A 15,755-nucleotide genomic window follows, 5' to 3' on the forward strand; every position below is an offset into this window, starting at 1 on the left:
GCCATCCTTTTTTCTTTTTGTTGTTCTACTATGTCAAATTTTGAAGTATAATTGCCACAAAAAAGTAAAAAAAGAAAAATAATAAAGCCAAACACAACAAAAGACACGTGAGCCAGGCTCAGGTCAGCAGTTGCTAAGGAACTAAAGATGCAAGTGTCTAGAACTCAGTAATACTATATAGGTTTTGTATCTCTTAATCATTACTGGTGAGAGCAGGGAGGCAGACAGTGCTGTTGGTAATCCCAGAAGAAATATTTTGACTTGCAGAAGTAATTTCATAACAAGGAGAAAAGTTGTTAATTAAATATCTTGATAGATTTACTCTTTAAAAAGCAGCTGAGTGCTTTGACAGAGCCCCTGGTACATAGCAGTCTCATCAGGAGTAAAAACTGAAAAAAAAATCACATCTGGCTGTGACTAAAACACTCTCACATCTTTAACCCAAGTGGATAAACTGCTCAAAGATGGGGCCTTGAAGCAATGCCACAGAAGGCAAGGAACAGGGCTGGGTAGTGTTTCCTGCCCTATTTACAGGCAGTGTTCTTTTCCGTTTTGCATAAAAACAAAGTGTTCCAACAAGATTGTTTCCAGCACTGTGGATGAATGTTTAAGGAAAAGCAGAAGGGCATTATCTAACACTTGAAAAATGCTGACCACAATCTGTGTGATTCCTCTAAGTACATTTTTTTCTCCTCATGCAAGTGTCCAATGCTGCAATAATGTAGAGTTGTGTTTTAAGAGGTTCTAATCAAGAATCTCTGATAAAGATTAAATGAAATGGGATTTTCAGAAGCAAGGGTACACCTTTACCTATTTCCTTTTTACTTGCCAAAATGAAACAGATGTTCCCCAGCCTTTCCTAAATCTGCTGTTGCTGCCCAGCCCTGTTTTCCCTGGGTAGAGCTATCCAATTTAAACAAAAAACTTACCTTCAGAGTGTCTGGGAGAATAAGCAGGGTGGAAAAGCCTCACACCAAACTTAAGATTAACCTAGCAAATCACTTCCATGGGAACCATGCTCAGGTGTCATACACAGCTCCTGGACAGTCAGTGACTGACACCACTGAACTGAGGCTTCCATGGAAAGAGAAAGGTCATCCTGCTACTAAATGAAACAAATCTTTTATTCATGAGCATTCTCATTTTAAATTCACAAATTATGAAAGGAAGGCAAATCAGAAGAGACTGCCAGAGCATCTTTTAAATGATAAAGGTATAAATTTTCTTTCTGAACATTTCTAATTTAAGAAAGAAAAAGGTTGCATAGGCTTTCTACAGGTGTGCACAAAAAAAAAAATTGAAGTACATGGAAGCTTTTACATTACAATTCAGTGTACAGCAGCTACTTGAAAAGGAAAGTATTTACTTGCAGTTCCAAGACAGCTATTGGAACTACCTACAGAATAAGGCTTATGAATATTTACTTTTCAGTCCTGCAAAATATACTGAACACATACTATCAGAAAAATAAAATGACACTTGTGAATCTTGTTCTGAAGCCTCTCACTGATGAGATCTTTTCTGAAAGGACTTTTTATGTTCGTGTCTCCCAAGTTAATTTGGGAAGGAAGCAGTGGTAATGGCATCAGGGGATTCTTCATAGCATCAGAACGGAACAAAACATTGGCCAGAGCACAAGTGGAATGTCCTCGGCATGCAGAAACAACCAACCATGCAGAGAAAATCTTCAATAAATTACAAGCACAAATTTCTCCTCAAAAGAACAGCTACAGCATCTCTGTAGCCTTGACAGTCACACCATCCCAGCTGAAAGAGGTCTACTCCTTCAGGGGCCCAGGCCTGCATGCCTGAGACACAGAGGTTTGCAATGGCTATTTAATGAGTATGTGTCTTGTTCTTTGGTGTGTGAGAGAGTTCTGGGAGGATGTTCCATGGGTTTAACTCTGCTTTTTCCATTGTTCTTTGTGATGATACTACAAACTGTAGGAATACTTTCAGGTACTTATCAGACTAATCTCTAGAACAAGAATGGATCCATTATAACGTGAATTCTTGCAGGTGATAAAGTACAAGTGTTCCTGATGATACTCAGTAGCAGTTCAGTGATTACTGCAACAGAATAATTTTGGTTTTGTTACAGAAAACTGTTACATCAACTATTCTAAAAAATAAGATTTTTTTTCCCCTCTTAAAAAAAAGTGTCAGTTACAAAACCAAGCTGATACAATCCACTTTTTTTAAAAAATAGGATTTAAATCATTTAGAACATGACTCTTTCTAATGTGGAAAAAAAAAAAAAAAAAAGACAGACAAGAAGACTAAATAGATTTAGGAGGAAAAGTAGCCAACACCTTCATTAAATAGAGATATCTGAAGTTCAAATCCAAAGGAACAACTAATGGAATGTTTCCTTGTGCACACACCTCCTCTGCTCAGCCTTCTGAGCTGCTCAAGAGATTTTAATATCTACCAAAAAAACAAAATGCAGGACACACAAGGACAGATGTGAGCAGTGCTTTGACCTAGATATCATCGTAGTATAAGCATAAGTCAGTGTATGAACAAAGCAGACAAAGGCACAAAATTACTCAGCTCTACAGACGGGTATCCATTCTACTGTGTGTTAGAAATACAGTGGTTTTGTTACGGGGCACTGTGGAAAGAAGCACTGAGCACATTTTGCATGTGCCTTTTGCTGCCACCTCTCTCAAAAATATCTTCATTTCCAACAAATACAAACTAAAAAGTGACAAAGCCTTAACACACTTCTAGAATCCACTTCGTCAGTGTCACAGTGGGTACCTTACAAAGCAAGATCAAGCGACAGGATTTTTTAATTTTTCTTTTTAACACTACAAAACAAATCGTATCTCATTGCATTTCTTTCATTCATAAAGTTATTGTCTCAGTGGAATAATTCACTAAATTGTTACTTTTACATCAGGGAATCATTTATCTGAGAAGGCTAGTTATATCACCTCTACTCATCCAGATGTTTTATCAGAAACAATCCCTTTTAGTGGAACATGTAAGCTAGAAGTGTTGGCATGACAGCAGCCAGAGAACGTTACACAGCAAGATTAAAGTTACCAGAGCAGCTGGCTCAGGGGTGGTGACCAGAGATTGACTGAACAGCTGGAGCATGAATAGACAAAGCAGTGAGGACACATCGGGTTAGTGTGAAGAACAACGTTCTGGAGAAGGTATTGCTACTTCTTATAGGGTGGCAGGAAATTCACACTCGTCAGTGCCAGGAAACACATCCTGAGCTCAGGAACCCAGAGCAAGCACAGCCAGTGGATCATTCTTATGTCAAAGTGAGTTACTCGCTGACTGTTCAGACAGATCGACTGCCATTAAGAGACACATCACGTTTTAAGTGCAAAACATTTTTGGCAAAAGTGAAAAATAGAAAAACCTTAACCAGTACTAATAAAAAAGTATTTTCTTAAATACTAGCACAGGGCCTGATCCTGCAAGCACACAGCTCAGGGAACCCTGGCCAAGTCCAGCCAGGGTTCTGTGCCCTAACACTTGGAGGAAAAGGTCTTTGAGTCGCTATTGGTGTTGGTACTGTTTACATGTAGTGTAAGTAACACACACAACACATGCACACCATGGGTACTTAGGGACGTGTGCCTGTGTGTCTGTGGATCTGCACACACAAAATGGCTCCTGAATAAACTCGAGCTCGTGGTTATTTCAAGATGCATCGTTCACAGTACATAGCTTCCCGTGGGGATCTTCTGGGAACAGGACCTATCCAAGGACATCCTGAAGTTACATACTGTATAATTTTAATGCCTTTCAGGTAAAGTTAACTGCTCTCTCCTGTCAATGGGTCTTCCAGAGAGGATTCACATACAGCCAACTGTCGCCCTGTAAGAAAATTAAGCAGAGTTTACAAACAAGATTTACAAATACCAGATCTGTGTATGTCCACACAAAAGCTAAAATAAGACCAAACAAGAAGCCATCCCTGTCACCTCAAAATTCTGTGTTTAAAGAATTGACAAGTAACGTAGGCGGGAGGGAAAAAATTACAAGGGGGAAGAGATGCAATGAGAAGATGCAAGAGATGCTGATTTAAATAGCTAATGCAACAATTCTCTCAGTTAGTCTCATTTCCCCTCCACCTTTCCTCCAAGAAAGGGGAAAGATGAACTTGGTAAAATTTGTTTCCTTTCACACAGATGAAACCCAAGATGTGTTTAGGATGCCAATGCTTACTGGATAAATCTCCCTAGATTGCACTCATTTTAGTATGCTAAGATTATTGGGGAAGTGAGTATGCAGAATTTGAGAAATAAGGGTTGGATTTTACAGAAAAACACATCACTTTATGTGCCTAACATTAGGCACCAAAAATCCAGATCAAAATCAATCTAACTGAAGAGAAGTGAACAAGTTCACAACATAGACATGGAAAAGCCCACTGCTCTCCTTCAAGAGCCAGACTCTGTCAAAAAGAAGATTTAAGCAGTCAGTGGAACATAACAACACCAGCTCATGACAAAATCCACAGACATTCACTTGTCCCCTGTGCAGGAACTTGCTAAAGGTCTCTAAACCAAGAGACTCCAAGTACCTCTTTGGCAAAGTATTTGGGTTTCCAGGGAGTTGTGAGTGCCACACGCTGCCTCTCCTCTGCTCGCTGTCTCTCTTCCAGGCGGTGCTTGTGCTCCGTGGCAGCATCGATGTTCCCCTCCTTCAGAGAGTTGGTGACGTGCTGCCACAGGCGCCTGCCCAGGGAGAAGGAGCACAAGGGAGGGTGAGAGAGAACAGCTCTGCCACAGCCCAGTGCTGCTGGACACCACATTGGTGAGCAGCAGGCTGAGACCACAATATCCCTGCCTGTTTTCCAATACCACAGCTTGAGAACCATCACTCTCCTAGGATATTCATCACATTTGTGGACCAGATTTTCAGATTCACTCAGCTCCCAGTGTTTTGCAGTGCAATTTTCTCAGCAGACTCTATTTATGTTCTCTTCACCAGCTGAGCTTTTTTCCTCAAAGCAGGTGGATTTATTTCTACAATTTCCAGTTTACATTCCTGATGTTCCTCCACCCCCCAAATAACAGGTGTTTAATTCTGCATTTTTTTTGCAGGTAAGTTTTTGAATTATAAGGGAGTGTTAGCCAAACCCAAGAGTGCATTGACTGGTCTAACGAGGTCACTAGCAGAGGAACTGATTCTAGGGAGCCCCTCTAGGTCTGTGCTCTGTATTCCCAGTTACAATATTTACCAGCACAAGAGCTACACGTTTCTCACACAGCTGACCACACTCAGATACAGTGCCTTTTATCAGCCTAGCAGAAGCTTTGCCCAGAAAAGCACTGAGAAAAACCCTCATGGAATGGTTTGGGTTGGAAGAGACCTTAAAGATCCTCTAGTTTCACGCTCCCTGCCATGGGCAGAGACACCTCCCACTAGACCACTCTGCTCAGAGCCCCATCCAACTTGGCCTTGAACACTGCCAGAGATGGGCCATCCACAACTTCTCTGGGCAACCTGTTCCAGTGCCTCACCACCCTCACAGTAAAGAATTTTTCCCTAATATCTAATCCAAACTGCTCTCTGTCTGAAACCAACCATAGCTTTCACATATGTGTTTAAATGAGATTGTGTTCACAGTGTGATAAACTGCAGATCCTGCAGAGCCACTGGATGGATACAATTTGCTGACTAGTATCTGAAAAACACAATAAATACACTGAAAAGCTACTGGTTTCCTTATTTACTACAATCTTTATGTTCCACACTACAGGGGAAAAATTAGTTTGTGGATAAGCAAGTGGTCTAGAAAGTAGACAAATTGTATCTGACTCTGCACAATGACTCAAGACACCTTTGTAAAATAAAAAGTCATTTACAGATAATAAAATGTAGTTTAACTCATATTTTAAATCCCTCAATAAAATGTTCCTAAAATCAATTAAAGTATTGATTTTTCTGAAGATAAACATCAACAGTTATTGACAGTGAATACAGAACAGGTTTTTTCTAATGTAACTAGTCAGAGTCAGGCACATGATGTAGGTGCCAAGAGCCTCAAAACCATCTGTGTGTCTTTATATCTCATACTGCCTCACATTTTATTTATGTTTATACAAATATATACTCTAAAATATATAAAACATGAAGCACCAGTTTCAATTATATGCAACATATAATACATATACCAGTTTGAATTGCTTGCAACAAACTGACTGATTTACCTACCATGTTGCTATCACTTCAAGAAGCAGGTGAAAACACTGCATTACCATTTTCCAGATGCTCATTAAAGCAAATACAGGCATTTTCCCGATCTACAAAATTGATGTACTCGTCACTACAGTGTAAGTTATGTTCCAAGGAACCAATACACAGCCTCAGCTCTCTATGCCCAGATTTCTGTGCTGTAGGAAGCAAGGAATTTTTGAACCACAGCACTCAGACCTGCAGTTGGCTTCCCTGCTCTGTTCCCTCACAAAGTTCAAGAGAGCACTGCAAACCTTCTGCCCTTACCTCGATTCCAGCGGCCCTTGGTTGGCTATGGGCCTGATCTTTTTCCTCATAACAGGCAGTTTGGTGGTGTCAATCACTTTGGTGTCTCCATTGCTGTAAGTGAATTCCAGGGTGCCATTCCATTCTCCCTGTGCCTTGCACACAATGGTGTTCGTTGGATTGTGCTTCACTTCAGCTGTAACCCTAATTCAAGGGGGAAGGAAAAACAGACCACAGAAATAACTGGCATCATTTATTAGCAGCACATGAAAGCACGACCTTGCTAAGGGTGCAAGCAGCTTTCTACCTCCACAAATCAATTATTCAAGCTAAGTAATGATGCTGCCTCCAAAAAAGAAAGACTCATCCCAGGAAAGCTCTTCTAACACTGCAACAGCTTTGGGATGACATTCTAGCTAAGTACAGTAGTAACCCAACTTAAAATTCTGATAACTCAGCTCATGCCCAGACCAAATGGTTACCTCAGCACCCAGAAAAACAATCCCTGACATTGATGTGACATTTTCAATACATGATACTTTCACGCCTGAACATAATGCTGTCAGAGACCTGTGTCAAAAACTTTGGATATCTTTGTTTTCTTCTTTAGCTCTGCAAGTTCACTTCTCAGCTGCTGAGGGGCAATGATTAAAGCCACCTCATCAGTCAAAGAACTGGTCAGAGAGTGAGCAAAATAAACAGGTAGGACTGAAATGCAGGGAGGAGTTTTGTGTATGTGTCCATGAGCATGCACACATGTGCTTTAGAAAGCCATGTAAAGTAAAACTAATTTTTTAATTACTGAAGCAATGCAGCACAACTCCCCCCATTTTTTACTCAACCTGATGGCACCAATTATTAATCTACAACTGTTAAAGAAAAACCCTGTCAAAACAGCCCCACATGGACATTTACCTGAACACAACATTGAAATGGTTGATACACATATGGAAAAATAGTTACACCATCTAAATAAAACAGAGGTAGCCATGCAAAGTACAGTCTCCTCTGGACACTGCAACAGTCCACAGCAGAACAAGAAAGGGATCTGATGTTAATGACGGGGACATCAATCTGAACATGGAAGCAAGACAGGAGGCTGTCTTGCACAGTGCCTCTTCACACCTTTATTAAAAGGGAATCAAAGAAGGTAAACAAACATCTGGAATTTCAGTGCAGAGGTGGGAGTACCCAGTAGGGAGCTACCACTATGGGCAGTGACACTTTTCCTTCTCTCCTTTTTTCAGCTCCACCTGGAACACCAGTTCATCTACAAGACTCACACAGAAGCAGCAGCTGGGGTAGCAGAAATATCGCCTTTTCCACTTACATTTTTCTGATCCTACACTTACAGCAACTTTTACAAGCAACAAAGCCTGGAGAGATACATTCACTTTATTTTAATGAGAGAAATACATCCAATTCAGTTAAACAACATAATATGTATTGCTACAATAAACTGCCCTGGAGCTCTAAGTCATCTCCAGCACTAATAGGAAAAGAACTTCAGCTATCTGTCTATAAAATACTGCAACAGAAGAACTGAACAGATGCCCAAGAGCCTCTCCCCCGAAATCCAGCAGCAGGTAAGGAAGAGTAAGACAGTAATTGCTGTACCTGTGGACCTTCCCTCCATAGAAGGGCTTGGTGTGGAACGTGACCGTGGCAGAATAGCCCGTTCTGGCACAATTGATGTTGACTTTCCCTCCGAGCTCCACCCATGGGATGGTAAGGATTGAGCGAGCGTAGGCACTGGGCAGGGTGAAGACATACTCTTCCTCGTGTTCCAGCAAGTGAAGAACACCTGCACAGGAAGAGGAGAAAGTGAGGTGATAAAAAGTTCTCTGATAAGACCAGATGGTCACTGTCCAATTACCACCATCAAAATGCACATCCACAGAGAGCACTGTCTGCTAAGAAACTCTGCTCTCTGGAACAAGTTTCTTCTAACAAGCATTTTCAAAAGCATCCCATCTGACTGTGGTCCTGCATGCTACCAAACAACTTTTCAGAAAATCTGACTGGATTCCTCACTTTGTATTATTGTTAAAAGCTGGATAAACATAGAATGTCCACCTAAAAAGCCATACTGAAAATTCAGATGCGCTCTCAGTGTCATATCACAATCTTCCTCAAGAAAAAATATGGGCATGGCCAAAGGACTGTTCACTTCTTTCAGTTAGAAACAGCCACGTCCTCCACTAATTCTCTCTCGATGCTATGAAAGGCTCTAAGTCTCTGTGGGTACAACAAGAAAACATGGCATCTACGAATTTCCCATTAACTTTGCTCCTTAATTTCCAAATGCCTGGTTTCTCACACAGGCTTTGAAAAAAATCTTGCATAATCAAAGAGGTGCCCAGCAGGGCCACTGCTCTACTAGCACCAAGTCCAATGTCTCTACCAGGCACGGAAAATTACTGGTAATTCCATCTCATTCTGTATAGGTTCCTCCACTCTCAGCACTATGAGGCTGTAACTAAAAACAACACACAACAGCAGCAGTTTTTCAGCATTACTTGGAAGTTGCACAAAAAAAGCTGCTTTCCTGATCAGACCTTTGGAGCTTCCCCTGGGGCGAAGGATACAACTCTATTCCCATAAAAACTGTAGTTTGGTCTTCAGGATAACATAAGACCAGGACATAAGACCAGGAAAAGAGCACCATAAACCTTGCACACAGAATTAGATCATGCCAAATGTCTGCAGTGTATTTTTTACTAGAGTTTTACAGTCTTATGTGTCCCATTTACTAACTGCCTAAAGGCAAAAATGAAAGCCTTGAAAATACTTTTTCACAACAAGGACTGAAAATAACCTATCACAGAACCCAGAACTCAGAACCCAGAAATATTTGGGGGGAAAAAAAAAAAAAAAAAAAAAAAAAGGAAAAAAAAAAAAAGAAAGAAAGAAAGAAAAAGGAAAGTTATTTTGACATCTGTTTAGTAGCAAGATAAGCTTGAGCCCATTTCCCTTCACCCTGGGGCAGGCAGGGGAAGAACACTCTGTTAGTGGTATTGATTAATCTATCTGTTTAAGGGAATACTGACACTACTTTTTCAAAGTGATCTCACATTTAATGATGAAAAACACTAAACAGGAAGACAACACTACTGCTGCCAATATGAAAATATGCCTTTAACACTGCAGGGAAACACAAATTTCAATTAAAACACACTCAAAATTAAAAGCACAGAGCTCTAAGAGAGCCCTGATCTTGAATATTGGCTCCAGCTAACAAAACTAAATACAGGCACAGGAAACTCTGCAATTTGTCACTTCTGCCTTCTGAAGCTATTTCACAGGAAAACATTCGCAAACCAGAACAGCTTCATGTGGTTGTTCTCAGAACCTCTGCAACCTTAGCCTCCCAGCAGTAACACAGCCAGCACATGCACTCCAGCAGGCCTGACACAAGGAGCTGGGAGTGCAAAAGCACACAGAAAATCCATGTCTTAAAAGGACCTTTAATCATTTAGCCTTGGAACACAAGTTCCTCGTGTCATGTGCTGAGCGCTCACCAGCAGTGAAAGGCCAGGAGGACACAGCCAGAACACACACACACATTTTGCCTCAAGCTTCCTTGGCTTCACACCTGCAGAGACATCCAAGCTGAACACACTACAGGAAGGCTGAACTATCCAACTCACTCTGGACACGCACCTGGGAAGAACTTTTACTCAAAAAACTACTCTGGCTATCAAACCATTAAATGGATGCTATAATAACATTAAGTTAATAGAGAACAATTGTAGAATTATAGAATGGCTTGGGTTGGAAGGGACCTTAAAGATCATCCATTTCCAACCCCCCTGCCACAGGCAGGGACACCTTCCACCAGACCAGGCTGCTCAGAGCCCCATCCAACCTGGCCTTGAACACTTCCAGGGATGGGGCATCCGTAATTTCTTTGGGCAGCCTGTTCCAGTGCCTCAATACCTGCACAGAAAAGAATGTTTTCCTAATATCTAACCTAAACCCCTTCTCTTTCATTTGAAAGCCATTCTCCCTTTTCCTGTTGCTACATGCCCCTGTAAAAAGTCCCTCTCCCATCCTCCTCTGACCATCACTGTATGTGATGTTCCTCACATGAGAGGAAACTGATATGTATGATAAACACAATTTCCTTATCGGTCACTATAGGTTTGCCTCTGTCACCCTGATGGGATCAAGAGCATTTTCTCCCTAGTCAGGTGGGAGGGGCTCAGAGCTGCAGTGCTGCCAAGCACATTTAAAGTGGAGAGCAAACAGCAGCAGTGACCTTCAATGTAAATATTTAACCACCACAGCAGGGTAGATATTAAAAACTGAACCCAGCTCTCTTGGCAGTATTTTTAGCGCTGGTAGCATATTTTCTGAATTCCTTGAACACCTGAACAAATACATGTTTTAATGAAGTGCTATCTCACTTGAAATATGACTCCAGCTCCATAATTACAGTCTAAAGAGATTAAAGGGCAGATCTGAAATATCCGTGACTTGATAATACTTTTAGTATTAACCCGACTGTTTTGCATTCCATTGTTCTCAGAGCCCACATGCAAAATCTCATTTAAGTGAAGCACCACAAATGCTGTGGCTGCACCACCACATCTGAATAGAGACTTGTGCTCCCTTAAGGGAGAGGAAGCCAAAAATTACACTGAGATTCAACATTTGTAACGGTATCACAGTTTGAAGTAACTTCCCACCCTGCCAAGTGTCAATCTTGAGAAATTAAAAGCCAATTAACTTAAAGCTAACAGTCACTTTACAACACGACATTTTAACATCTGCTTATAATCATCACATTGCAACTGATCTTTAAAAACAACTGCTGGAAAATACACAGGCTATTTTTCTTCCCTTGTTTCCCTGCTGTAAGGGATGATTCAAATTTAGTTCAAAAATGGCTATAAGTAAATACACATGAAAAGCTGTAGAATATTCTCCCATTTTTAGTTTTTTTCCTCTCATATCAAAGACTTCTTTCAAAAACTTCAAATTCCTTTAAAAAAATCAAAAAGTATTTATAGGCAACAATAATGGAAGGAAGAGTACACCAGACCAGTACTCTGGGAGGAACAGTGGATTTAGTAATCTGGTTTATTAGGGAAAAATGCTACAGAGAAAGGTGAATTTGTTAAAAACTATTGCAGGATATTGAAATTCCCCCTTGAAAAGTCCTCAACACCATTTACTCCTCCTTTTGACTACAGCAATGTATTCAGAGTCACACCCCTATCCATGACCCCTCAGCCTGCATTAAAAGGAAGTGATGGGCTTGGCATTTCACTCTCCCAGTTTGACTCTTACATGTCCCTCACTGACGCTGCAGCTTTGTGAATTGATTTCCCAGTAACACATATTGACAAAAAACCCCAGAGGAGGCTCTGGATCAATAAGCTGCAGAAGAAACATGTGGGATTTAATGCTTCCCACTGCCTGCATGGAGATCAATCTGAACAACGAATGGCACGTGGGACACGAGGGGCCTGGGGCAGTTTCCCCATTTAAGCAGCTCTTCACCCTGTCTGTGTTTCTCATAACACACAAAGAGGAGCAAGTTACGTGTGGGATGAGCCCCACACGGGTGTTGTGCATCACCAACTGCCCAGATCTCCACAGGAAAACAGGAAATGCCAGAACTGGGCTCTTATTGTCTCAAACCTTCCAGGCAGCTGTGCTGAGCACTGCTCATTTTTCAAAGACTGGAACCATTTGCTAAATTAAGTAATGAGTGCCATGCTATATGAAAACGGTTCTAAAAACACTGGGCTAAAAAATATTAACGCAAAATGAGTACTTAGGGAAATACTTAGGTAGCTCTAATTGAATGGAGCAATAAAGCTTTGAGACAGATACATTAAAAAATCACTCATTTCTCAGTACTAGAAATTATAGACCTGTTCATTTTATTAATACATGCACATACATGTATTTGAACAGAAGAAAAAAAAAAAAAAGAGAGGAAAAAACATTAATTCCTTTCTTTTAAATTTACCCTGGAAAGAGCACTGAACCTTTTACCTACCAATCAGATCTTTTCAAGCTGATTTTCAATTTAGAAAAAATAATTTTTGGAAGCCTATGCCTCACTACTTTTTAAAGCATTTAAAATAGCAGAAGTGAAAACACCACACATAACTAGCCACTTGACGATACACAGCAATCCATTTAAATGTACTTTATGCTCTCTGCAAAATTAACCCATAAATCAAAGATGACACTTTTTGTTGAATTTTGCTGCTCTGAACCAAAATCCAAGAGCAGAGAAGGAACGGGCACGGCTGACACTGAGGTGTGCTCACCACAGCATCCTTACCCCACAACCAGTACCTGTTTAAGCATCCTATGGACCATGCAAAAACCATTAAATATTTATATTGACTTTCTCATCCTTTGCTAATTTAAATCTTAATGCGACCCTGTTCATTACAGCCTCATCTCCTCCCTCACTCTTTCATTAGTACATAATTAACATTAACCAGAATTAGGGACTGCACATGCAACCTAAGTTCTTTTATGCAAAATACCTTCTTTTCTATTCTGGGTGGCTTTCTCATGAGGAAACTCAGTGCTGACTACTCTGAAGAATGGGGGTTTTGTCATACAGCAAATAAAAGTTGCAAGATTTCATTAGCAAGCCAGATTTAGACCATGCATAACCAGAGATGAAGAAAGGCTAGCATATGAAACAGCTCCCCACATGGATTTCCAGCAGTGCTTTCCCAATTGCTCTGCATCTCTGCAACTGATACTTACTTTGAATCAACAAACAAAACCCACAGACAGAAAAAAAAAAAAAAACTTAGTCACTTTGAGGTGCGACACACACAAAAAATCACACCACTGAGACACTGAGCTGTAGCCTTTGTGTGCCAAGACCATAACATCCTTAAATCCCCTAATTCTGTAAATTCCTTTATAAACCTTTGTATTTCCATGGCATTCTACGTCAGCTTCTAACAAAAAGCATAAAAAGCAATGTGCTCTATAAGTCTAAGGACTTTCTATAAAAATACGATTCAAAGCCTCCTCAGAAACATTACCATATTCTTTACACACTATAGGTCCAAAAATTCAGTACTACTTTATTTCTGCAAATAGCCAACTGCAGTAGAAAGAGCTTTAATGAACTGTTGGAGGGACACTCTATTGTTCAGTGGAGAGCAAAGTTTCAAAACACACCAGTTGCTTGTAATCAACATTACAAGCAATGCAGGCTACAATGGAGTTTCTGGTCATCATCACAGAATCATAGAATGGCCTGTGTTGGAAGGGACCTTAAAAATCATCTCGTTCCAAACCCTCTGCTGTGGGCAGGGACACCTTCCACTAGATCAGGTTGCTCACAGCCCCATCCAACCTGGCCTTGGAAACCTCCAAGGATGGGACATCCACCATCCACAACTTCTCTGGGCAACCTGGTCAAACATAACTGTTCTGATACATATTTGACTAGAACAAGATGGTCACTCACTACCACTAAATTATTCAAAGCATTAATTACAGTTCTCTAACACTCTATTGGGAAGGATTTTTTTCCCCCTCCCATATATCAATTAGTACTGATTTAATCTGTAGTATAATGAACCTAATATTGTACCAACAGCAGAATTATTTAACCCAAGTCTCAAAATGGACACAGGTATATTAGAGGCATCAAGGAAACTGTCTTTCAAGTAACATGCTGCCACATCTAAAATCCTTTCTGGTCTTACAAAAAAGTGAAAGGCTCCCACATGTATGCAATTTAACTCCAGCAACAGGCAAAAAAAGGGCTGAATGCTCATAATGAGGGGAAATTAAAAAAAAAAAAGGAGAAAGAGACAAGACAAAATCCCAACAATAGCACATTATTAGTTTGGTCATCCAATGAGCAGTATCAAAAAAAACCCACAACAATCAAAACCCAGAGATTTTGATGATCCATGAGATACTAATTTGTCTCTCATCAAAAGTAGGATCAGTGATTCTGATTCCCCAAAAACTCACTTAATCTGCTTTTAAAATATTAAAATAAGATTCTACAACCTTACTAGCCAACCTTATTATGTGAAAGTTTCTCCAAGGAGCTAACTTTACTTTCTACCTACCTTAAGTAGCTTAATGGGCCTTCTGGCTAACAGCACCTTTCCACAGCCCAACTCACTAACTTCGCTAGACTAATCCACCCCATATGAAATGTTGCAACTCTAACAACTCCCTATCCACAAGGAAAAAAATTTCCAAATTGTATTTCACATTACAAAAATTAGCAGGCCCTGCATTACCAGGTACGTAAATACAGGCTTAGGTTTTCCACACTTCTAGTCCAACAGCTCCTTTTTGTTGGCTCAGCAATCTGTTCCCTGATACTCACACTGACCTCAATCTACTACAGAATTTATACTTATGCAGCACATAAGAAAGAAGCATCTGCAGTAGATTCTAATTTTTGCACAGCTTGACAAATCCACACACCAACTTAATCAGGAAGACTTCCCTGGACCTAAAATAAATAAACAAAAAAATTAAAGAAAGTGCAGTTTCAAGTGAAGGAACTGCACTGCAAAGCTGGCATTTTAAACTAAGGCTGTCAGGCTTAGGCTTGCTGTTTTCAGATGATAGAAAAGCCTCAGGGGTACAACTTCTTGCTGCCCAGTGCCAGTCCTCAACATGCAACAGAAACGCTTGGGCTGCACTGAAGTGTCTCCATCACTTCCCAGAAATGCTGTGACTGTGAATGTCCCTGCTCTTGCACTGCTTACATGAACAAAAAGATGAATAGTAACCGTAAACTGGTGAACCCAGACTTCCTCCCAGAATGCACATCACAAGGACAGCAGCAAACCTTGGAATAAAAGAATTTGCTACTGCTGATGTTCCCCAAAGCCCGCCTCCACTCCTGGGATGTCTCCAGGGTCATGAAAAAAAGAAAGAGTAGAGGGAAGAACTTATTCTCACAAGCACACATTAAACAATCCTTGGGGTGAGTAAGCAGTTAATTCTGAGACCCTTTCTCTCTCAAAACTGGGACACATCAGGACTTTGAAGTCTTAAATAATCCCCATAGCAGACACCCCCAATCCCAGGGAACTGTGTGTGCTAGCAGCAAGAGAAAGAAATTTCCCTACTCCTACATAATCGTAAGTGACTTTGTGTTTAATTTTATTTCCATTAAATAGTTCCCTTCACTGAGCAAAAGAGCACTAGAAATGAACATGTACCAGAAAAATGCAGAATGTTAAGCCAATGACTCAGGCTGGCAGTAGTACAGGCAGGGCACAGACAGACAGACCAATTTCCCTTCTGACACTCCCTTCCCAACTTCCTTAACT

The 15,755-nt window shown here is 40.6% G+C and overlaps 1 protein-coding gene across 2 annotated transcripts in view; it reads right to left on the reverse strand.

The window, feature by feature from the left end:
- Window positions 1-1,106: 1,106 nt before the first annotated feature.
- The window catches only part of OSBPL10 (oxysterol binding protein like 10), a 112,397-nt gene continuing 97,748 nt past the window's right edge, over window positions 1,107-15,755 (reverse strand). For both annotated transcript variants that reach the window (XM_053950058.1, XM_053950069.1), the window contains exons 9-12: window positions 8,071-8,257; window positions 6,475-6,657; window positions 4,550-4,703; window positions 1,107-3,840 (exon numbers count right to left, since the gene is read on the reverse strand). In XM_053950058.1, the coding sequence (XP_053806033.1) occupies window positions 3,796-3,840; window positions 4,550-4,703; window positions 6,475-6,657; window positions 8,071-8,257 (569 nt within the window). In that variant the 3' untranslated portion in view covers window positions 1,107-3,795. The remainder of the gene's footprint in view (window positions 3,841-4,549; window positions 4,704-6,474; window positions 6,658-8,070; window positions 8,258-15,755) is intronic.

Source organism: Vidua chalybeata, chromosome 1, assembly GCF_026979565.1.
Source record: "Vidua chalybeata isolate OUT-0048 chromosome 1, bVidCha1 merged haplotype, whole genome shotgun sequence".
NCBI lineage: Eukaryota > Metazoa > Chordata > Aves > Passeriformes > Viduidae > Vidua > Vidua chalybeata.